Consider the following 25,450-nt stretch of genomic DNA (forward strand, 5'->3'; position numbering starts at 1 on the left):
ATCTGCTTTTTGACAGATTTCAGCCGATGGGACTATGTTTGCCCAGGCCAATCTATATATTGGTGGGGGAAGAGAGGGAGAGAATATCCATAAGAAATAGTCTCTGTGCTGCCGTGGAGCTGTTGATGGAGGGGAGGTGTGGGAAGGGGGTGATGAGTAGGCAAGAACATAGCAAACTGTGCATGAGCTGCAGCAGAGGGAGAAGAAGATGGAGCAATAAAGGGTGGGGAAGGAGTGGTGCATGAAAAGGCAGGGCTAACAGTAGTCCAATAGCCTTTGTGCTGCAGCAGCAGAGCTTGTTAATGAAGGAGTTTGATGATGTATGAGGTTAGGTTAGGGTGGGGGGGGGGGAGAATAGGAATATAAAAGGCAGAGCCATATGAGATAGTGTCTGAGCTGCAGTAGAGGAGGAGGATGATGTAGAGAAACCTGTTCAGGCAGGACTTACAGCCAAGGAAGCCCAAGTAATGGTCAGAGACATATGGAAGGAGCAGCCCATAGGATTTGGATGGTCCCCCTGCAGACTGGAAGCAACATAATTGCACTAGAATTTGCTGGATTTTCTGCAGCCAATGAATAAATTCATCATGAGCATCTCTCGAGTGAGTCTGAGTAATGGATTCCTTCATGTCTGGCAGTTTTTTAATTAATTTTTCTGCCATGAATATTCCATATACATACCCTCCTTTTACACTTTTTTTTTTTTTGGTGATCCCGCCAATGTATAATTTATTTCCTTAACTTTACATTTTCCTGGATTTTTACACCATTTCTTTTTCCTGGTCCCCTGGGTTCTACTGTATATCACTCCAGCCTTTCCACTGAGTTCTGTCTTTATTTGCAATATATTGTCTTCATAGTAATATAGGCACCTTCCTTAGGAATCGGGTCAATAACACGCGGGAAGATACTGTTAAATCTGCCACCCACCCAGGCATAGCCCAGAACTGCCCTCCAGCTTGGAGGATTAATGCACAATGCCAAGATGGCAAACTGAAGGCAGCAGGTGTGTGAATACAGGAGACGGGCTATAAATGTGAGCGTGGGTGGGGGGAGCAGAAAACAGCTGTATGTTGGAGAATATTGGCACCATACATGTGACCAGAACCACTCATAAGGAGAGCTCCTTTTTGTGATTTGGCAGCTACAAGATGCTGGATTCTGTTTCTCCATCTTGTGCAGTTCTTGAATCTGAACGTCCCTCACCAAATTATGGAATTCAGCTTCTGAGCATGATGCTCTACCATTGAGCAGATCAGTATTGGGTATAAGTACAGCAAAAGGTTTATAATTTGTCCCGACTATGTAAAGGTCCTACTTGAACTTGGTATTTTGAACTGCATAAGGGTAAGTACTGTTGGAAGGGAAGAACATATGTTGAACCTGGAAAAAAATACCGACCTTCCACCAGGGATGCAGATATTGGCTTAGGATTTCAGACTTGATGATAATAAAAAGCACACCGATATTATTGCCATGAAGGTTACACCCAGGAGGAGCCAAGGACAATGTGAAACCCAAATCGCACACTGTAATCTATATAGGGGACACCGCTGACAACCAGTGATTTGGAGATAAACATGAGGTTGAGAAAAGACCATTAAAAAAAAAAAAAAAAGTGTTCCAGGCTTTGTGTAAATTACTCCAATCCTTCATGATGGTAGATTTATTATTTGATACTCTGATACATTCCTTAATTGTGTCTCCTAGGAAGAAGAGAAGCAGAGGCTGGATCAGTTTCTAAGTGATTTGGCTCTTCTGGGTTCATTACAGGTGTGTTGGGCCACACAGCACTATGAAATATGTTGACGCTATATAAATACATGTTGATAATAAATAATACCTCCAGTATCAATGCTTGTATCCCTATTACATTCTGGTTTAGAGAATTGCTAGTGTTATGTTTGTTGTATTGCTGTACAGCGAGACCAGAATAGGGTGGTCCCTCCCAAAATAGCTGCCTATTACACTTTACATCCTAATGGGTTTTAAGATCCTCCGTGACTGGTCATGCCTTCTTCTTTGTGCTCTTTCTCCATCACACCCAGTGGGAAGAACAGTTCTATATGGTTTTGTCCCAGAAATGGGAGAGAGTTTTTAAACACACTTGGCAGAGAGTGATCCTGTGCTTGTTAATATAAATAGTATCAATCCATACATCTACCCCACAAAGGGCAAAGTACCATTTAACTGCAAAAACCGCTGAATAAATAAGCGTATATATAGAAAAACCACTGTTATTTTGGATAGTCAGTCATTCCACTGTGAATATGTGCATGTGAAATGTCCACTTATAAAGGATAAGTAAACCTTTAAAATAAGCGAATGTAAAATTGATGGTGTTATTCTAAGCACTTTTGTAATTTACATTCATTATTTTCTTTTAATTCCAAGATATCAAGGGATACATGAAGCAGAAAGGGGGGCTTTAATATCAGAGGGCGTTCAGCTGGTTGATGAGAACAAAAAAAAGCAGAGATTCTGAACTTTTATTTTTCGCCTATCTACACAAAAGAAGAACCAGTTAATGAATGTTTCCTTCTTAATTGTCCCAATTCTAGTAATACAACTAATGATGCATGGTTCACACATGAGGAAATAAAAAAGAGACTAGAACATGTTAAGATAACCAAAGGCCCGGGCCGGATGGTATTCATCCCAGGGTACTTAGCGAGCTTAGCTCTGTGATTGCCAAACCTCTTTACTTAATTTTTTAGGATTCATTGAGGTCTGGCATAGTGCAGAGAGACTGGCGAATTGCTAATGTGGTGCCTCTATTCAAAAAGGGATCCTGTTCTCAGCCTCAAAACTATAGGCCAGTTAGTCTGACGTCAGAGGTAGGAAAGCTCTTTGAAGGGTTAATAAAGGATAAGATACTGGACTTAATAATACTATGAGTTTGTGCCAGCATGGTTTTATGCTTGATAGATCTTGCCAGATTAACTTAATTTCTTTTTATGAGAAGGTAAGCAGGGACTTTGATTCTGGGATGGCAGTGGATGTGATTTACTTAGACTTTGCTAAAGCATTTGATACAGTGCCACACAAAAGGTTACTGGTTAAATTAAGGAATGTTGGCCTGGAACATAGTATTTGTATCTGGATAGAGAACTGGCTAAAAGATAGAGTACAAAGAGTGGTGGTAAATGGAATATTTTCTAATTGGACCAGTGTTGTTAGTGGAGTACCCGAAGGGCTTTGTACTATGTCTTTTGCTTTTCAACTTGTTTATTAATGACCTGGAGATGGGCATTGAAACTACTTGTCACGATCGGCACCCAAAATCCAGAACCAATGCTAGGCTCCCTGGTCTCGGCTCCCTGGTCTCGGCTCTTGCTTCCGCATTTAACAGCCGCCTTTCACCTCGGGAGGAGCCCTCGGCTAATTGGATGCCGCCAGATCTTATTAACAGGGGAGCCAAGCTAAGGGTTCTGTACCAGCAGAGGGGCACGATCGTTAGCAAAGTCTTTTGGGCAGAAGGTCACAGTTCAGGGAACAGACAGAAAGCCTAGTCAAAACCAGGCCGGGTCGGTGCAGGCAGAATACAAACTGAGTCAAACAGGCAGGGGTCAAAGCTGGGAGATCAATCAAGAAGAGTCAAGACAAGCATGGGTCAGAATACAGATGCCAGAATAGTCAGTTACCAGGCAGAATAGCACAGAATAGCACCAAGGAACTCTCACAAGATGAACCTATAACGGGCAATGAATCAATTACTGAAGTTACTTTAAATACCCTTTGAATTTTACGCCATTGCGCGCTGATGTCATTACGCCAGTGCCACTGTGCCTATAAAGCCAGGAGATGCGCGCCGTGAGCGCCATAAGGAACCGGCATCAGGGAAGGAACAGGTGTCCCCGCCGGCCCCCTAGACCATCAGGGTAAGTCCTTACACTGTTTCTATTTTGGCAGATGATACTAAATTGTGCATAACTAGGGTTTTTTGTAGATAACAAGTTGTCTAATTCTGGGCAGTGTCATTCTGTGGCTACTAAAGCAAATAAAGTTCTGTCTTGCATAAAAAAGAGCATTAACTCAAGGGATGAAACATAATTATGTCTCTTTATAGGTCCCTGGTGAGGCCTCATCTGGAGTATGGGGGCAGGGATTAGTAAGAAAGATATGAGCTGGAGAGAGTCCAGAGACTAAGGGGGACATGATTACACTTTACAAGTACATTACAGGACATTGTATGCCTTGATAATTGAATAAAAATGAAATAAATAATGAATGTACATTATAAAAGTGCTAAGAATAACCCCATCATCAATTTAACATTCACTTATTTAAAAGGTTTACTTATTCTATAGTGTTCACCGTCTCTACACCCTTTGGAGTTTACTGATTCACTGTCAATATGAGGAGATTATGAGTTTACTAATATAGGCTACTGACTTTCACCCATCTAACTCCAAAACAATGGCAGCCCATGGCTATATTTACAGCATTATCTCTGAGCGACACTGAAAGTCTTCCAAACCTTCTGAGGTGGATAATATCACTATTTCACGGTCATTGTTTCCCTTCCACACTTCCCGTCCAAATTATAATGTTCAGTGGGAGCTTCTCCCTGGGGAAACCAAAGTTCTCTTATGGCCAGACACCTACTGTAGCCTATGTCATCCTCATGTCATGTAAGAGACTGTGGCGGGTATCTGAAGAGACACTTTGGAGCAAGGTGGGGCTCATAGAAAAGTATGTGCATGTAACTGGAACCTTCTGTGAGTGAAGAATGGATGAAGTGCTAAAGCTTTCTCTTTATCCATCCCAACACTGGACCCCAATCTTTCTACCAATCCACTGGTTCTTTTCTTTTACCGTAGGGTTTCAGATACTTTCAGCCTTGGCTTAGAGGGAGAGAGGAGATACTTCTGACTGTTGTGAATGAAGATCTGGTGAGTAATCTTCTGAGGTGTTAGTTATCCCACAATGATACCTCCCATTCTGTCACTCCTCTTTGGTTGTCCCCTCACCTCCATCTTGATGTCTTTCAGAGCTGCCCATCACTTCCATCTCCTGTGTCTCTGAGCAGTGACTCCAGCTGTCATGTCATGGTGGGCGATGAGCAAGCTCCATACAGGTGCTAGAAGTATTTTTCTTGAATAAAGAGCTGAGTCATATATCCTGCCCAAATAATAATGTGCAGGCCATGGATTTGATCTAGATTTCTCTTGCCTTAGGGTTCCGCCTCATCTTCCTCCTGCATCTCCATGTGACCGAGAAATCGCTATCCCAGTAAGAGACACAAAAGCTTTATGAACCCATTCCCTGAAATTCGTTAACCTTCCATTCCCCCTAACTTACATAGAATCTATCCTTGCCTTTTAATGGACAGGAAACACATTGCACTCTGTTCTTATTGGCTGCTTATGCCAAGTATGGCCGGCCTTTTGTCTGGGTTAGGTCCAATCACCAGCGTCTGACTGGAACAGAGGAGAGTGATTGGCCATTGAAAGACACACCTCTCACACTTCAGTCTACTTCTGAATGGGACACTAAAGGTAAAGTCATGTCTTTGCAGGAAAGGAAAGTCTACCTTGCAGTTATTTTAAGGTTGCCATAATACTGTTCAGAAGACGCATATTTAAGATGTTTTAGCCAAGTAACACCTATCATGGGACACAAGATGCTGTAAAATACAAGCTTTAGAATTAAAAATAAAATAGAATTTTTAGAATAAAAGCACCAGAAATTTGGACATTTTGGGTTTGTTAAAATGTTTTACTTTCCTCACTTATATGGTTTTCTGAGGTCATCTTAAGCTCCCCATAGACGCGAAGATTCTTCTTGCCGAACGACCGATTTTAGGGAAGTCCGACTGATCCTTCGAAATTATCGTTCGGTTAGTGGGATTCGAACGATCATTCATCTTACGATTTTTCGGCCGACATCAAACTTTGTCGGTCCCAGTGCAATGTATCTATGTTTGCAGGGCCAAGCAGGCAGCTCCCCTTTGTTTTCCTGGCAAATTGGTCTTTTTAGTTGATGGTCAATTCATTCGATTGTTCTGAGAAGATCGTGGTCTCACGATTAGGATCTGGTCTTTTAAAAATCTCAACATCTATGGCCATCTTAACTCTCACGGGTTTTTAACACATAATGCAGGCAGTGTGCTAAGGTTAATTTAGAAGAAGTGTCGCCCAATGGAATTAGAATTTCCTAATCAGCACAAGTACATACAATGTATTTCTGATATACATCTACAGTATTAATAAAAATGGCCAATTGTTTAGGTATTTAGATTCATCCATCTTCTTACTGAAGTAGAATTGCAAAACAATGAAATTATCTTGTGTTTTCCAGTGATAATGAAATATTGTGTTTTTCCGGAGTAAATATTCCTTTCAGCAGATGATAGTGTCTTTATAAAAGTGGAAGAAAGCGGAGTGGCCCAGTCCCTCTCTACTAAACAAAATACACAAAATAAATGGGTGTGTGAGTGAGGTTACATTTACATCCTCTATATAAACAGTAACCCCCCGGCTCACAGTCAGTCTGTCTGTCACTTACAGATGTTGGTGTGTGGCACGTGATCTGGGATGCGGTTAGAGCCTGTGTGACTCCACCCCCGCGGAACCCGTTGGCTGTTGACTTTGTTTACCTTCGGTCGCTTTCCCTCCCAGAAGCCTGTCTCTCTTCGGGAGCCCTTATTGTGTTTTTCCATCGCCTGTTGCTGCGTGAACCTCAAGGGACGACGATATTCAGCAATGGTGTGTGGATTCCCAGTAACCCAATCTGTTTAAATGTTCATTTCTGCCCTCCTAGAATGCTATGAATGTATGCAATACACTGCTGTGGTAAGGGGCAAGGGAATTGCTTGCACGCTATTGGCTGCTGCAAATTCCAGGGTTCCTTGTCGGCATATTTGGAATTTTAGGACCCGTAAGGGCCCACTACTGTCCAGTATGCCATGTATAAAGTGGAATGCTGGGGGTACAAGCATTTGCAAAGGGGTTCCCAAAGATGGTTTTAAGGAGTCTATCAGTTGTGGTTAGGGTTTGGGGTGTAATAAGAAGGAGACCGTGATTCAACAACATCTGAAGGGCGATAAGTTGAACAGCCCTCCAAAATAATAGATAGCCCTGGAAATTCCCACCAGTTTAATGCCCAGTGCCCATGGTCTTTCTACCAGTCCCACATGTCACTTTATCTGGTCTCATTGGGTCTCTTTCTCTTTACAGTGTGGGAACAACTAGGAGAGGTGACCCGTCTACACGCTCAAACCCTACAGGCTCTCAAGGACCAAAAACTCATCCAGAATGTGCTCTAAAACCCACCCAGGATGGAATCTGCATTTCTCTCTTATAAATGGATGTAATCGGGAACGTTTGAGTCGGCATATACAGCGCTATCACCCAACAGTGCCAGGAAGCAGTATGGCCGTTTCATTTTGAACATATCTTTTCTTGGTGAGATTATGTGGATCTGGGAACATGTGCTATAACTTAATTATTCAGCTCCCCTTGGGCTGGCTGGGGATCCTGGGAGCAGTAGTTAGGTGGAATTTGACCTTGATTCTATTTAATCCTTTTACAATCTGGGTTTCAGCCAAGAATGGGGCCACTCAACATTTCTTTAATCCTCAGGAGAGAAAAAACAGCAGGTTACGGGGCCTCGGTGCAGGATAACAACAACCATAAATCAAGTCATTCAAAGCAGTGCCAATGGGCTCTTTGAACTGTGGCCCCAGCTGCAAACAGAGGGGCCCTCTTGGCATAAGTTCATTAATTTCACTATTAATTAGTAAAGAATGGCATTTGTAGTGTTCCTGGCCAGGACTGTATCCTCCCCTTTAACAAGAAATTCAGGGACCCATTTCTACTCTCCAGTCTCTATGGGATACTTTGCCCTTTTCACTAGGATTTGAATTCCTGCCCTAAAACATCACGATCATGTTGCTAATGGTTGTGAGAAAGAAACCCAAGGAGATCCGATATCTGACCACCAATAGTGCTGTCCTCTCTTTTTCTTCTTGACTTGCTCCTCCTCCACTCCCCAAACATCCCACCTTTCCCTCACTGATCACACTCAGGGGTCAACCTTGGCTCCAGTCCTAGGCCCAGCCCCATGTTTAAGGCTTGGATTTCTGGCAGGAGCCCACATTAAGGTCATACAAAGAACAGTAGAAAGGAATGAATATGCTGAAGGGCTGGGGCTCACACTCCTTTGTTTGTAGGACTTTAGGAATAGAATCGGGTCTTATTTCTACATTCTCACAAACCATAAGTATGTCGTCTCTGCTCATTAAAATGAGACCCATGCCATTCTCTATCACCACTCATTGCTCCTGCTTGCAGGTTGCACATAGTTGGGGGCACTGTGTAGTTTCTCTGGAACAGATGAAATGTGATTTTGAAATGTGAAATGTGATTATGGCCTACATACCTGCTGTCTATCCCCATATACTGCCTATTATCCCCATATACTGCCATTGCCCATTGCTCCACTTCCTGGTTCTGTGTTGAGCCATGTTGGCTGCAGTACTTACCTGCTGTCTATCCCCATATACTGCTCTACTTCCTGGTCTTGTAAAAACTGCAGTACTCACCTGTCTTCTACACATGCTTATTATTATATCAACTCTACTGAAGGAGACAGGGACAGTCAGGAACCTTTCCAATGATGAGACACTTAGGCAGCAAGTGGTTATCTCCTACTGATCATCGGAGGGTGATCGTGAAGCTAATCCTTATCTTCATGGGTGACTTTTTGAGCAGCAGTGAATCCTGCCCCCTGCTGGTTACTTTAGTCTCATCCTCTATGAGGGCATCAGGGTATCAATGAACAATTTACTTGATCTCAGGCCTATTTTGGATCACAACTCCTTTCAGTTTTTGCAGTTTTTAGAATCGGGGCCCCTTGTTGACAAGGTTGCCACCCAGATGGTAAAAGTGATCGTTGATACCATATTATTCATCGTCTTGGACTTTAAAAATGTTTTCTTATTGTTTGTGTGCAGAAATATTTTGGGATGTGGGTAGAGGCATCTGTCAGCGAGAACACTATGACACGGAGACGCCAGGGCACGTTTCCAGCCAATAAAATGATGGTTTTGAGAAAAGTATTATTATTTCTGTAACTGGAGGGGAAAGTAAATATTAGATTGTAGGGAGAATGATAAATGGCTGTGTGTGTGTGTGAGGGCCGATTAGATAACTCCCCAAAGATCAGCCCCCGGGGCATAGAGGGAGCGTGGGATTTAGACACAACCACATGTGGGGCAGAACCCAGGCCACACACGCTAACCAAGGTGCACAGTGTGTTTTGGGCTATTTAAAGGGAAACTATATCCTGTTTTTAAGAGCTGTTTATCCTCTGTGAATTGTTTCTCAGTGCCAGGGTTTAACTAATTACATGCCCAGAGCATGTTAATTTGAACTGAAACATGAGTGTGAGCTGCCATATTATTTCCCTTGGACAGCACAGTTTGAGTATAGCTGATTGTGTGCCCAGAATATTCCCCTTCTATATATTTCTGTTTATACATATGGGTAGGAGCTGCCATTGTGTTTCCATTAGCCAGCGCTACAGCATGACGCTATATATATAAATAAATCTACATAGATAGGGAAGGCATGTTCTGAGTATACACATGTACATGATTGTCTGTAGAAAAGTGGGCAAGATAAATCCTAGTTTAAAAGGCAACAGTACTAAGTGTAGGAACATTGTTCTCCTGTCTCCCCTCTTCTTGCAGCGTTCTCTCTCTCTGTCACTCTCCCTCCCGCCTCTCTCTCTTCTCTCCTCCTCCCTCCCTCTCGGTCTCTGTCTCTCTGTTTCCTGTCATTTTTTTAACTTCTCACTGGACAAAGCCCAGGAATCAGAAGAAAACACATAGACATCTCCTAGCAGCTGAGATCCAGCGCTCCTCTCATTCTCTCTACCTGCATGGCCCTTACCCACCTCCACCACCCAAGTTCCCTCCAACTCTCACCTTTATTTATGCCCCCGGCACCATATTTCTGATTCCTATATATATATATATCTCCAGTGTAAGCCTATAGTCCACTGTATTAGTCACTGGATGACATCCAAGGACCCAGCAAGATGGCCACTGTCCAGCCAACTGTCACATCTTTCCGGAATGCCGTAGTCTTTTCAAGAAGGAATCAGGGACAGATATGGTCTCAAATCCTTTTTCTGTATTTGGATGTTTAAATAATGGTATCCTGGAATCCATCCTTACCAATCAATTCTTCTCCCAGCTCTATTGGATATTGTACCTCGAGTTGACCTATTTGTACAGTTTTGGCCGGCGGCTCTGCCATTGTGATTTATTCCAGTTTATGGCAATCATGGCATTGGTCAATGATTTAATGGGATTTATTTATCATTCTGAAAGCCAAGTGTTTGGAACCGATGCAAATTTTGGATATTTATATCACATTCTGGAAGAGTGAGGAACCTCATAAGTTGCAGAAAAGTAAATGGACAATGACTCACTGGCGTAAAAAAGGTTCTGGGAGACGCACACTGCTCCTACTTGTCCTCTTGGCTCTGGTATTGGGGGGCACTGCACTCTGCTTAGCCTCGGTCAACCTGCTACTGACCACCACAGGATGGGGCAAGACTCTACGCCAAGGACAGGTGCTACTGCATCAGGTAAGTGATTGTGCTTCATCAAGTCATGGAATAGAGCCAGTAAAGCAACTAACAGTGTGTATGTTGGTTGGCCAATCATGGAAGAGATCCAATACAACAGCTGAACCATGTGTTTGTTGGTTGGCCAATCATAGAATTGATCCAGTAGAGCAGCAGAATGGTGTGCATATTGGTTGGCCAATCATAGAATTGATCCAGTAGAGCATCAGAATGGTGTGCATATTGGTTGGCCAGTCAAGGAGCAGATCCAGTGGAGCAGCTGAATGGTGTGTATGTTGGTTGGCCAATCATGAAACAGATCCAGTAGAGCAGCAGAATGGTGTGTATGTTGGTTGGCCAGTCATGAAGGATATCAAAAAATCATGTCCTGTTAATGGGGCCCGAGGGTAGCTCCTTACATTGTCCAGTGGGTCACCACACAACCTTATATAATGCAGGGGCCACCACTGTACTGATATAAGGCACTGTAAAATAGCACTGTGAACTGTCAAAGACCATTCAGGAGAACAGTAGACCAGCTAACATCACTAGTGAATAAAGTGGGCCCCCAAAGACCACTCATGAGGACAGTGGAGCATCAAACATCACTAGTGAATAAAGTGGGCTACCAAAGACCACTCATGAGCACTTTAGATCATCAAATATTACAAAACATTAATTGGTGGTCTGTCCTGACCAACAATTTTCAAGTGAGCACACTCGGCCACCAAAGATCTCTAATAAATGGTCATCATCGATCAATGATTAATTCAGTGGCAGGTCACCAAAAACCACAGATGATCACAATGGTCGACATATTTCCTTCCTATTTAGGAGCACGGAGCACCCCTACATTGTATAAACAGAGCACCCCTACATTCTCCTCCTATTAACAATTACCCTATTAGGAGCAATGTGGGGGCCACAGGGCACCCAGCAATTTAGGGACCACTTGGGAGGAACATTTAAAAAGTCTGTTCTCTGTCCTGCGGGTTTTGACTATGAAAGCGATAAAGCAAAATTCCTCTGAATAATAAACATGGGCAGAAAGATGGGGGATGACTTTGTTTCAAAAGGCAGAACCAGCAGTGCAGAAAGCCACCGATTCCAATTACATTTACTGATCAGTGAAACATTGTAATCCATGTATATTGGGAAGTTGCCTACAATGACATTTTCTTTCATTTTTGGTGAGTTTATATCCCCTTTAATGTAGCACTTTGCTAGCCCAGTAAGTAGCCAATAACATGCTGGAGCGTGGGGCAGGGTCGAATTAATTTCACCAGCTGCACTGGGTCTAAGAATAACCAGGGGGACATGGGAAAGCTCCGGCACAGATAATGCTGACACACGGCTCTGCTCTTGGCCGTTTCCCCGGCAACTTGCTTGCATCACTATGGGGCCCGCCCCAGGCCTGATGGGAAATGCAGCATCTGGCACAGATTAGCGCCGACCATATGTTTGTGCTTGTCACTTATCTAATCTCACCGTTGGCACAATCATGGTTTGGCACATTGTTACACTTGTATTGACGGCAATTTAGACTGCATTAGAGACATTGGGAGATAAAGGGAATATTTCCATAAATACCTCCCAACTGTCCCGTTTTTTGTGAGACATTGCTGATTTTGACAGCTCAACCCGCAGCCTCTGAAATTTTACTGAAATGTCCCAATTTTCTCTTTGATCTCCTGCACTGAACAGCCAGAAAAAAGATACAAAGTCTCTAAAACTCAATTGGCTTTTGGCAGAGCCGAGAATACGTGGCAGGCGCACTTAGATACATTTGTAACAATTGAAGATCAGCAAAGAAAATATTGTAACAATTTAAGATAAGCAAAGAAACTATCGTAACAATTTAAGATAAGCAGGTCTCATGGGGAAACTGTGACTTGCAACCTAAAGGGCAATTCGCCTTCATTAGCAAAACTGTAATAATTAATGTGTTCAAACTTTCATAACCTGCCGAATTTTGTAAAATGAACACGGTAATTAGGGGCGTGGTCATAAAGTGGGCGTGGTCAAATACTTTTCGCCGGGCTAAGCGGTTTTAATCTTTTTGTCCCTCTTTCTATTGGGAGGTGTGTCAGTATATTCCTCGGCCCTTTAGCTCAAGTCAAACATCCCTCCGCTTATTTATAAAGTAGGAATCGGAGACTTTACAAGATAAAAACAACCCCCCCCCCAGGTCAGTGGCACAAGTTGGTCTTTATTTCGGCATTTGCTTCTGGGTTCATTACGCTGACATGTCCGTGTGGGGGCACTAGTGTGACTGCCAGTTTTGTGCAGCAGCCCATACACGTGATTCTATTATCGTATCGTTTTTATATCCATTGGAATCTCTTTACTATCGTATGTGAATTTTTTGTTTTTAAAGGATTTACCCTACCAACAGCTGGACACTGAGACTCAGGTAAGAGCCATATTTCACCAGATTTCTGTTTCTCTAGACTAGAGACTCATACCCTCTTATCAGTATCCCTTACCAGTAGGGTTGCCACTTTTTCTGGACAAAAATACCGGCTTTTTATATATTTAAATTTTTTTCCTATTTTTTTCAAAATGCATCAATTAGCATTAATAGTGCTAATCCAGCAGAATTCTGCACTGAAATCCATTTCTCATAAGAGCAAACAGATTTTTTTATATTCAATTTTGAAATCTGACATGGGGCTAGACATATTGTCAATTTCCCAGCTGCCCCAAGTCATGTGACTTGTGCTCTGATAAACTTCAATCACTCTTTACTGCTGTACTGCAAGTTGGAGTGATATCACCCCTCCCTTTCCCTCCCAGCAGCTAAACAAAAGAACAATGGGAAGGTAACCAGATAGCAGCTCCCTAACACAAGATAACAGCTGCCTGGTAGATCTAAGAACAACACTCAATAGTAAAATCCAGGTCCCACTGAGACACATTGAGTTACATTGAGAAGGAAAAACAGCAGCCTGCCAGAAAGCATTTATCTCCTAAAGTGCAGGAACAAGTCATATGACCAGGGGCAGCTGGGAAATTGACAATATGTCTAACCCCATGTCAGATTTCAAAATTGAATATAAAAAAATCTGTTTGCTCTTTTGAGAAATGGATTTCAGTACAGAATTCTGTAGCACTATTAACTGATGCGTTTTGAAAAAAACATGTTTTCCAATGACAGTATCCCTTTAATAATATTGGGATCAACCATCATTTTTACCAGCCAGGCCAGTAAAATAGCAGCCAAGTGGCAACCCTAGTTACCAGCAGGCCCTGGTCATACGTATTGGCTCCTAAATAATGTTCCTCTGCACTCCACTAAAATGCCCCACAAAAGGCCAAAGCCTGATGGGCAAATATACAGTATTAGAAGAAAAGTCCAGTCGATTTGACTTATTTCTACAGATATTCCCTGACATGGACAATGAGAATCTTCAGACACATTAGAAGAAAAGCTCTTTAGGGGTTACGTTACATATCTGTCCCATTGTACCACAACAGATCTATTACCAGAATGTTTGGGAGAAGCAGCAATATCTTTATCAGAAACTGAGGGAGAAGAGCCGGCCCAGACGCGCAGGTAACAGGACATGGGCCGACATTTACATCAATTCTATTAATAAATTATATATATATTATATTCCTGCTATGGGGAGGGAATGGCCTCGCTTTGTGTGTGGGTAGCACTGTGGCACTAGCTATTCATTTATACTGCCCTTTACTTTTCAGCAAAAGATAAGAAGAAACGTAAACCACCACTGTATGCAGCTCATTATGAAGGTTTGTTCTCCATAGAACCCTCCTTATAAAACCTTCTATTCCTACAACTACCCAAATAGCTCCGTATAACCCTCTCTATAACTCCTCCCATTGGCCCATATAACTCTCTCTATAACTCCTCCTATTGCTCCATATAACCCTCCCTATAACTCCTCCTACTGCTCCATATAACCCATCCCTATAACTCCTCCCATTGCTCCATATACCCCTCCCTATAACTCCTCCTATTGCTCCATATACCCCTCCCTATAACTCCTCCTACTGCTCCATATAACTCCTCCTACTGCTCCATATACCCCTCCTTATAACTCTTATTGGTCCAAATAACCCTCCCTATAACTCCTATGCGAGTGTGTTCCTGCTGGGGGGGGGGCGGCATGATGGCCGCAAGCCCAGGAGAGGTTGGAGCTGTGCTGGGTGATGTTTCTAGCCCAGTCCCAGGCCTGAAGCAGTTGGAAGGCCCTAACCTAAAGCCTGCTGTGAGTAATACAGTGGAACCTCAATTTTACATCCCCTGATTTTAAGTTTTCCCTCATTTTATATTCTTGTTTTGTGGTCCCACCTATATATTATGCATAATACATTTCCCTGATTTTACATTTTTCCTGGATTTTACATCACTTTTTTCTGGTCCCCTGAAAAACGTAAAATTGGGGTTATACTTTACCTTTACGCAAGAGAAATGCGAAGATTCAGGTGACTAATCCCCCCCCCCCCAAAAAAAAGCCTACCCACCAGCTAGAATGTAAATCGCCGGCGGGATGGCACTCATTCTAGCTTTACATTCTAGCTGGTGGGTCGGCTTTTCGGGGGGATTAGTAGTCCAAAGAGGGATTTGTCACCGAGCAACTAATCTCCCCGAAGATGGTTTCTCTAGAAGAGAAGCTGAATGCAGCAGTACAGGAAAGTAAAGATGCCACATTTAAAATCTGTGAAAGTATCCTGAGGCAGAATTTTCTGCTGGAAATGGAACAACCGAAAAGCACAAGTGAAGCCGAGAAAGAAAAGATCCAGTGTCATATTAACCAGTGACATGCTGAACTCCTCTCTCTAAAGAAAGAAATGGGAGAACAAAGTGCAGCAATTGAAAGACATGGGAAGTGCAATGTGAGGAGATAAAGTTGAAGCAGTTAAAGAAACGCTACCCATTAAAGGTGAAGTGTCCAATCCAGTCTCCCAAGCAGAAGAAAGCTGAAAAGGTGACCAGTAAAATATCTGATAAACTGTCACATTCCCTCCACCCTGGCCTCTGTCAGCAAATCTGTGCAAATGTCTGGTGTGAGTGATGAGAAGTTTAAAGCTTTACAGGTCAATAAAGATTCTGCTGAGCAAAATGTACTTTCAGTGAGTTCTGATGAATGTATCCCAGAATCCTCAGCTGGTCCCAGTAAATCAAGCATGTCTGCTGCTGAATCTAAACGGCTGAACCTGAGATCCAGAAGCATCACTTGTGTTATGGAAAGTTTCATTAAAAGCAAGAAAACTGCCAAAATCATCATCATCATCATTTATTTATATAGCGCTGTCAAGATACGCAGTGCTTTAAAAATGCCTAAGAGAGAACTTTGTAGCCTTGTAACCAATCAGGAGTCATTTGTCTGAGTTGTGTCTGCACCAAACACTGCTGGGGGGAGTAGTGAGTGTACAGTCCCTGCAAAACCTGCAACTGGCAGTCAGCATGCTGGAATGGAAGGTGCTAAGAATGCAAAACCTGGAACTGGCAGTCAGCATGCTGGAATGAAAGGTGCTGAGTGCAAAACCTGGAACTGGCAGTCAGCATGCTGGAATGGAAGGTGCTGAGTGCAAAACCTGGAACTGGCAGTCAGCATTCTGGAATGGAAGGTGCTGAGTGCAAAACCTGGAACTGGCAGTCAGCATGCTGGAATGGAAGGTGCTGAGTGCAAAACCTGGAACTGGCAGTCAGCATGCTGGAATGGAAGGTGCTGAGTGCAAAACCTGGAACTGGCAGTCAGCATGCTGGAATGGAAGGTGCTGAGTGCAAAACCTGGAACTGGCAGTCAGCATGCTGAAATGGAAGGTGCTGAGTGCAAAACCTGGAACTGGCAGTAAACATTCTTGAATGGAAGGTGCTGAGTGCAAAACCTGGAACTGGCAGTCAGCATTCTGGAATGGAAGGTGCTGAGTGCAAAACCTGGAACTGGCAGTCAGCATGCTGGAATGGAAGGTGCTGAGTGCAAAACCTGGAACTGGCAGTTTTAAAACTGGAATGGGAAGCACTGAGTCTAAAGCACTTGCAAAACATGCAACTGGCAGGACTGGAATGGGAAACACTGAGAAAGCAGCAACAGCAGACGCTATGCATTCATCTATACTGGGCCAGAGTCTGAGATACCAGACAGAAACTTCATTGGTAAAACTCTCCTCAAAGACTTTATGGGCTTCTCAGCCAATTGTTTATGTTCACTTCCCTGGCACAAGGCAGTTTGACTTCAGCTTCAAGTTGCCCCAGAATCTGGATATTTTCTGGGAGATTGTCCAAAAAACAAAGAGAGAGCCTATATGGAAAAACCTAACTAAACAGAGCAATGTGGCCATAACAATTCTACTGCACTCTGAATGTGTGGAATTATCTGATATCTTCTTCTGACTTAAGAGACAATAACAGGTTCTGGAAGGGCCTCAGAGAATGTTTGATGACTGTCAAAAATATGTTGTATGTAACCTGTGTCCTGCTGTGGGTCACTATTTTAGCAGGTGCCCTAAAGCTTCTCATAGGGTGGAGGAAAAGCTGGACCATGACAATCTAATGAATGAGGCACTAAATGAATGTCTCGAGACAGAATTGACTGAAAGAAGAGATTTGGAACCAACTGAAACTGTTTCCCAAGTCACCCAGGAAACTGATCCAGCAGATGATTCTGTGATGGAAGTTTCCACCTAATTAAGAGTTACCTGGTACACCAGCAGATGATGGCTACCAAGTTGTACAGAGGAAAAAGAAAAAAAGGAGAAAAGTAAATGCACCAGTGATGATTCCGTGCAGTTACCCTATAAAGTTACTTCAGGCAGATTTGAGGTCTTGGAAACTTGTACTGAGCCTGAAGATCAAACAGAACATGAACACTTGGAGATCAGACTTATGAGGAACTTCCGGAGACACACGATGAGCCTTTATCATCTTAAGTTAAAATGTGGGGCTCATAAGGTGACAATGTGGGCAAGGAAAGAAATTGATGGTAATGGGTTTCAATGACTCTCAGGATCAGCTCACTTAAGGTGAACAGTGCTTTATACAAGAGACCAGGCTTAAGAACAATAATGATGTTTATCATGCTAAAAGAGTGCACTTTGGGCCCTCATGTTGGTCATTTGGATTAGATGAATATGATGGGATAGGAGTCCTATTTAAAACAAATGATTTTTCTGTTGATAAAATAATTGAGGTTCATCCTGGTAGCTGTCTCTTATTAGAGCTGACCAAGAATGGTACCAGTTATCGTATTATTGTTTATGGGCCTCAAAACATATCTGATAGGAAGGATTTCATTTCTAAGATCAAGCCATATTGTTTTACATGTAAAGTTTTGGTTGTAGGAGGAGATTAGAATTTGTCAGCAATACGGACAGGACCAGGAATCATGTCTTACAGTACGATTAAAATTTTCTTAAAAAAATATCAGGCTGGGTTAATTGACTGTTGGCTTAGATCAAACTGAAGCATTTGCTAGAGTTCATCATGCTTTCTGTATCTTACATTGAGGAAGTATAGCATATCTGATGTATTTATCAATCAGTCTTGTATGAAGAAGCCGTGAGTGTTCCTTTAATTAAAGTTTAGGAGGATCCTGGAGTACATCAGGTCTGTCCCATAAGCCCACGACTATATGTTTATAGTATTGATCCCTTACTGAGAATTCAGGATCATAGCGGGATCCAAGGGAAGGAGATATGTGTAAGGGACAGTCAGAATGGGTAAAGGCTTGTGCTTATGCAAATATTTCTGTCTTTCTCCATTCTGATGCAGATAATTCTGTATTACAGTTAAGAAATAGATGCTTTTTCTCATGTGTCCAACTCAGTGGTGAATAAAGATAAAAGTGAGGCTCTGTGGGTTGGGGAGGAAGGAAAGACCTTTGACATCCCTTATGTGAAACATGAGATTATATATATTCTTGGTATAACCCTTGCTTCTGCTGATAATATGACCCAAAATAACTGGGAAGAGAAGTTAGATATTTGTTCTCAAAAAGTGAGAACATTGAAGAACTGGAAGTGGTCCTACAGCAAAAAGATCCAGACCATGAAGTGTTTCTTGTTACCTTTGTTTATATATACACCAGCTTTGTGTTTCATTTGCCCAATACTTTGGTTTTTTCAATTTTTGTAGGGTAACTGCCTAAATATCATAAAGAGAAATGTGGTGTATCTCCCTAGGAAAGCTGGGGGGCTGTGTCCTGAATTGTTTTTCAATATTTTGTTCTTGTCTAAAGCTGGACATAGACGCCAAGATTTCCCTGCAATATCGGACGAACGATCGGACGTCCTCATCTCCCGACCTGCCACTAACCATTCAGATCAAACAAAGCAGCAAAGAACAGATCAGCCGATGTTCTGCCCCACAGCAATTGTAGGAAAGTTTTTGTCCAACAAAGCTAACAGTGACAGTCTCCCACTGAATATTGTAGATCGTCAATACCTGCAGAGATATGATCGTCAGCCGACAGAAATCTTTTAACCTGTCCCATCGACTGAACGACCGATCGGCATGGCAAGATGTCGGGACACTCCACACATGATCCAAAAATCGTATGAATCGAGGATTTGTACGATCGGATCTTTGTGTCTATGGCCAGCTTAAGAATCGCGGTTTTCTAAAGATGGAGAAGGAATGTTTATGGAGGTTCTGTTCAGAAAGCAGATCAATGAATTCTTCCGAGTTTGGTTCATTGGAGATAGAATGAAGAGGATGGTGGGTAAATATAAGCAGTGCGCAGGGTATGCTCAGCAATGTATCCATATACTGATAAAGTGGCAGATATCGTATCAGGAATTCTTACAGTCTGATCGAAAGTCATTGTATAAAATGATTTATCATTGTGGAATGCAAGGAGTTTAAAATCTGCAAAACCAATACTTTTGTCTATTGAAACAGTTAAGAGCTTGATACATAATGATACATAATGATCTAAAAGATGTTTATATGAAAGAATCGGATACAGATTACTGGAGAAATACGGACTTGTCTTTTCTGTTTTAAGATTCTTTTGATGTCATTTGTTTAGTAAATTTGTTGCAAAGAATTTATAATAAAACAAAAATTTCCTCCTATTGCTCCATATAATCCCTCATACATTTAACTACTACTGGTCCAAATAACTCCTCCTCCTTCTTTATCCCTATTGTATAGCCCCTCCCCCTACTAACTGCACCCACTGCCCCCAGCTAGAACTCCCTTTATAACCTATACAACCCCTCTCTGACGTCTTTTGTTTCATTCCAGTCAGATCACCCAAAGGATGGGGTCAGACAGAGATGAATGCAGGTAAGTCACACAATAGCTTTGAAAATGAGTAGATACTCATGTGGTGCTGCCTAGTTTGAAGCACAATGGGCAAACAAATCCTTTCTGGAGCTAAAACAGTAAACTGGCCATAGAACTTGCACTTACTGGGCTGTCACAATATCAGCTGATTATTACCCAAAAATCATTTCCCCTTTTCAGACAAAAATGGTACAATCCTGCACTGGGTTGAGGTCCCTCTGAATTCCAGCAGCCCAATCCAGTATCATGGCAAGAGGGGTGAATTCATCGTGAACCAGAGAGGACTGTACTATCTATACTGCCAGGTAAGCACTGAACACGTGGCAAGGCCACAAAGGCCTGGGCCTAGGGCGGCAAAATATTAGGGGCGGCATCTTTATGGGGAGCACCGGGGACCTCCCGTCCGGGAAATCCAGCCCTGTCTCCCCATCTACTTACTTCTTTATACCTTTTTTCTACCCCATCTTTTTGCACAAAGTATATTTCAGTTATGCTTGACAAAGAAGTCTGTCCTGGTGCTCACTAAAGTTACAATATACATTGATACTTTCGTCTGTAAAGCCCCATGCTAACCAGTAGGTGGAATCATACCAAACTAACAACAAATGGATCTGACGATCCAAACCCGCCTCCCCAGGGAGCTGAGAATCAGGAAATAAAGCCTTAAGTAGGGATAGAAAACAGGTAAATACGGCAGCCACCTTTCTACCACTCATCTGTTTGGGTTTCTAAGATATTATAGGTTATAGTGGTTCTTCTCTAATTAATAATACTAATAACCCTTTAAGGTGTACAGTATATATTAGAACAGGAGCAATAATGACAATATATAGTACAGTACAAATTTTGGTATTCCCAACCACAGTTTAAGGGCACCATACAGTCCGACAGGGGATCCCTTCTTTCATTCCATAATATATTTACATTTATTGATGGATTGAACTGTGGCTACTAAATTAGAAGCCAGCGTTTGTCAATCCTTTTCAGTTCAGTCCCCTTGGAGGGCAAACCATTGGTCTGACCCCCCAGCTCATAACAAGGTGACAGATATAGGAAAGCATTGGTGTATAGTTTCAAGAAATCGAGGGCAGAAATAGGAATTCATGCCAAACCACACCAATCCCCAGAGCTAGGCTTCCAGGTGTATCCAAGAGATTAAATAGGTAGTCTGCAAACCTCAGACCAACTAGCCTTCAGGCTGAGCCCATGTCTTACACTGACCCCCTGTAGCCAGGCCCATAGTGTGTGCTATGCCCTAACATAATGATTTGAGCATGAGGTACTTAATTATAGCACATAGAGTTCATTTTTCAAAATTGTATTATTATTACCCATCTCATAGGCATAATTTTGCTACTGTTCCTGGTGGCTTCATAATGAACCAAGAAGCTCCTAGTTGCTATGCAGTGTGATGCAAATAACATGTCTGTCTCTCCCCTGCAGGTTCACTTCAATGAGGCTAGAAGTGTCTACATCAAGCTCGATATCCTTCTAGATGGTTCTCTGATCTTTCGTTGCTTGCAGGAATTCTCCACCACTGCTGCCAGCATCCACGATCCAAAGGTGAAAACTTGTGCTGTGTCTGGGCTCTTCTCCTTGCGGCCCAACTCATCTCTCCGTCTTCGCACTATCCCAGATGCAAGTCTTAGAGTAGATCGATTCCTGACCTACTTCGGACTCTTCCAGGTTCACTGATGTAGCGTTCAGTGATGTAATCCTAGCACCTCCCAACAGAGATAGATTGGAGATGGTTTTAGGGATCCCGTTCCACGTTGGACTCCTGTATTACAAATATGGACCACAGAGACAAGATTTATTTGTACATTCAGAACCAGGAGGAACCTCACTACCATGGTTTATAATTTCTGAGGAGATGTATCTAAAATATAGAGGTCTGCACACACTGTAAATGACAGACAAAAGCAGTTTGGTTTCACAATGATAGAACCATACACACGCCAGACAATTGCTGTTTGCTTATGATTAATGTGTGCAGGAATCAAGAAAACCGCAGACCCAGATGCTGCAGATATTACATGCCCTCTGACAAGTGAAAGAGAAGGAGCAGAATGTACTGCAAATCATGAGCAATCAAAGAACTTGGTGCTTTGCTAATTTCAATGTATGTAAATCCCCAATGTGGGAACAAACCCAAAAAGACAGAGGAGATTTATAATGTGGAATAAAAGATAGATGAGGACTAAATGCAGCAGAATCCAATGGAAATATAAAAAAAAAATGACTGTTCTCAAAGACAAAGAGGGCAATGGATAGCAACACCCAGAATGCATTGCTCATCTAGAATTACTGCATAACGGTTTTCCAAAGCTAGGTATGATAATGGACACCCAACAACTGGACTGCAGTGAAGATCTAGTCTCCCTCCCAAAAGGGACACTGCAATTATGATCATCATAAATCCAACGGAGACCTAAGCACAGGGGTGTTTCCGAATCAAGATTTTGGGGTGCTTGATTGCATTTCACAGCATGGATGGAACCCTATCAAATGGGGGTCAAGGCATCCTAATCAAGGCAGGTTAATCTGTGCTGTACCATAGCTTTATAAATAAACCGACTGAAGGGTTCTAAGATGAATGAAGGAGGACCTTCCTGTGTGTTAAAGCAACAAATTGAATGGCAGTGAGCAAGAAGGGCAGTCTCTATATCTGCTGTGAACATTCCTCATTTATCTACATTATAGATATAACTACTGCTGGCCAATCACGTCTTGCTCCTGTATGACCTTCTGCCTTCTCTTGGCAAGTACCAACTAAAAAGTTGTTGAAGAAGAAGCCATCAGTATTATTAGAATGCAGAAAGGTTAACAGAGATAAATGTAATAGAATCAGCAACAAAACACACATCAAATGCACTTTAATACTTACCAACAACTGTTGGAGAATTGTCTGTGCCTCTGCTGGGTTCTCTAGCCTAATGCGTCTTTTCTTAGGGTAACACAGCGAGACTCAAACTCTCAGGAGGAGCTACGATCTCTGGTCTCCCCTGTAACACTTCCATTTGATCTTATCTCTGACCATATAGTTGACAAAGACAACTCGGATTCCAATACCAGGGTGCAAAATGTATTGTTGGGTTGGTGAGGAGAAACAAGGACATAGACAGGCAACTCAAGACAAATACAGAGAGGGAGAGTAATTGGGTTAGAGGGTAACAGTAAGTGGCAGATGGGAATTAAGCACAGCCTTTAGTTGTACCCAGAAAGGTAAGAAGGCATTAGCTAAAAGACTTCAGGCAAGGCATAGTGGAACAGGGGTAGAATCAGAAATGAGAATATCCAGACATCTGGTCTTGTTGGCCTCACCCTAATGTTATTCGCTACAAGTTAGTCTTGCCTTCCATATAATCAATGCTCAAACGGGTTACAAGTTGGTATAGCCCTCAGAACATCTCATTGGCCACATTCTGGTCTCCCCTGCAGATGATGTAGATCTAGGAATATACCACAGTTGAGGATCACAGAGCTAATGTCTTAAACATGATCTTTAGCAAATGTGACTGCAAGGCAGAGAATACCCTGCAACTCTGGAAAGGGAGAAGGTGTTGGGTCAAGATGCTTGTAAGAATTGGCTGTATTTTGGCAAACAAAAAAAAATCTCACACATATATGTGTCGATCGTGCCAATTTAGACATTTCTGACAATTTGTGAGAACACCATATTCCAGCCTCTTTTAAGGCCTGTGTCAAGTATGATTTTAATAGTCTTCTAGTTATTAGGATTTTGGTAAGTTCCAGTTTTTTTACAGCTCACCAATGCCCTGACTCAGTTGCCTGGTGCTCTCTTTTCTGCTGTAGCTTGTTGAGTAGGGGGGGCACAATTACCTGTAGGCAGCCATCAACTCAGGAAGAAATGAACAAGAGAAAGGAAGACAAAGGCCCATTATTTTTAACATTAAATACTCATGAAATACTATTTGGCCTAAACCTACTCGCATCATCATGTCTATATCAACACTTCCCCGCAGTGCTTCATATATTTGCGTCAATAGCTCCTACATTGTTGGTACGTTCCAGAACACACTAGTCACTAGCTCCCATGCCAATGGGCAAGAGTCTCTCTGTATGCTAGTGGTTTGCACACAAAGGAGCAATTGCTACCGCAAATTCACCAGTGTGATGTAATTTAGTTACTTCGCTGATTTACTAACGGGTGCTGGCGTAAATTCACCAGTGCTTGGCAAATTAATGCTAGCGCAACTTCGCTACCTTTCGCCTCCCTGAGCGGAACTTTGGATTTTAGTGAATTAGCGGCACTCGGGCGAAACTTTGTATTATATTCATTGCGTGTATGGTGTGAGACGAGATGACCGATATCGGCAGAAGACTTGGATATCAGTCGGCTTGCCGATCAGGCTGACTGGAATATTTCGAAGGCACCGAACATCGGCCATTGTTAGTGGGGAATCATCCATTCATTTCAGGTTTCTCTTGCAATCGTGCCTCTTAATGGGCACAATCCTTTTGAGCGGGTGTAATGCTAAGTCATCTTGAAAAATCCAATTCCCTCCCAATGGTCCAAAACTATTTTGAGATGAAATATCCGTGATGAGTGGTTGCCATTCACTAGGCCTGGATATTCCATGTAAATGCCTTTTTTGGCCTGCATCTCTCATTAACATCTCCCTTGCTAGTAAACGACATACCCTAATTACCCTTACAGGAAAGAAACCCGTCTTTTGCTGATTGTAAAACCACCTGTCCTACAGTCTTAGTGGCTAGTAGGGATGAGCAGAATATTTTGCTGTGAAAAAATACCCATAGTATCTAATGTAAAATAAAATGTTACTCAGTTTGAAAAAAGTTGAGAGAAAAAGCACCCTCTTACAACAACAGCCTATTTACTGCACTGAATGCTACATACTGGTGCTATGAGGTGGTGCACTGGGTAGTTTCCTATAAAATCTTTACAGTGGTTTCTCAAGTGCCCTTAATGCAGCCATTGTTGAACTATAGTCTCCACTGTTCTCTGGTCGGAGCCGATGATAGGCTGGAATATCTGGACCACAGCCATTATCGGTCTATTGTAACTAGAAGTGCAAATCCAGGCACTATACAGGGCAGAGTTTGCACAACTGCGGTTTTTCAAATTTAACTGCTATCTGCTGTAGACTCTGTGAGCCGAGGATCCTGCACATTTCCTATGTCCTGACCTTGTACTGTACAGGGGTCCAGCCATGTGCAGGGAGGGCGTGGCTTTGCATTTACCAGATATATTAATATATGCATTTATAACTGTCACTTATAATAAAGGTATATTTTATAAAGAGCTTGGAGTCGTGTTTCTTGGGGGGGTATTAAAAATAATATGAATCATTGTAAATCATATTGAGAATATATGACTGATAGCAGTGTGCTGATCCTAAGAGCTGACATTTTATATTCGATACCGATCAGATGCTGGCTGTCACATGAGAGGTATGAAGACACAATGCCAACTGGTTGAGCCACCCCAACATTTATCCCCAATTTCTAAACTTACCTACATTGTCCTTACGCAAGGATCCAATCCCTCTGGTACACCCTAACCCACAACAGATGGAAGGGAGCAGTGGGCAGCATTGCAGCTCTGGGGTCTTGATGCCAACCAGG

At 42.4% G+C, this 25,450-nt stretch overlaps 2 protein-coding genes across 2 annotated transcripts; both read left to right on the forward strand.

Moving 5' to 3' along the window:
* Positions 1 to 376: 376 nt before the first annotated feature.
* On the forward strand, positions 377 to 7,317 carry LOC108711779. The gene is made up of 8 exons (XM_018253826.2): positions 377 to 602; positions 1,711 to 1,773; positions 4,824 to 4,895; positions 4,995 to 5,080; positions 5,181 to 5,235; positions 5,336 to 5,501; positions 6,513 to 6,710; positions 7,182 to 7,317. The coding sequence occupies exons 1-8, from the start codon at positions 573 to 575 to the stop codon at positions 7,268 to 7,270; spliced, it is 759 nt and encodes a 252-aa protein (XP_018109315.1). The 5' UTR covers positions 377 to 572; the 3' UTR covers positions 7,271 to 7,317.
* A 3,038-nt stretch (positions 7,318 to 10,355) lies between these two features.
* On the forward strand, positions 10,356 to 25,127 carry LOC108711778 (tumor necrosis factor ligand superfamily member 12). Its single transcript, XM_018253825.2, has 7 exons — positions 10,356 to 10,602; positions 12,959 to 12,994; positions 14,059 to 14,137; positions 14,287 to 14,337; positions 19,799 to 19,840; positions 20,021 to 20,145; positions 21,284 to 25,127. The coding sequence occupies exons 1-7, from the start codon at positions 10,360 to 10,362 to the stop codon at positions 21,533 to 21,535; spliced, it is 828 nt and encodes a 275-aa protein (XP_018109314.1). The 5' UTR covers positions 10,356 to 10,359; the 3' UTR covers positions 21,536 to 25,127.
* The last annotated feature ends 323 nt before the right edge of the window (positions 25,128 to 25,450 follow it).

Source organism: Xenopus laevis, chromosome 3L, assembly GCF_017654675.1.
Source record: "Xenopus laevis strain J_2021 chromosome 3L, Xenopus_laevis_v10.1, whole genome shotgun sequence".
Taxonomy (NCBI): Eukaryota; Metazoa; Chordata; class Amphibia; order Anura; family Pipidae; genus Xenopus; species Xenopus laevis.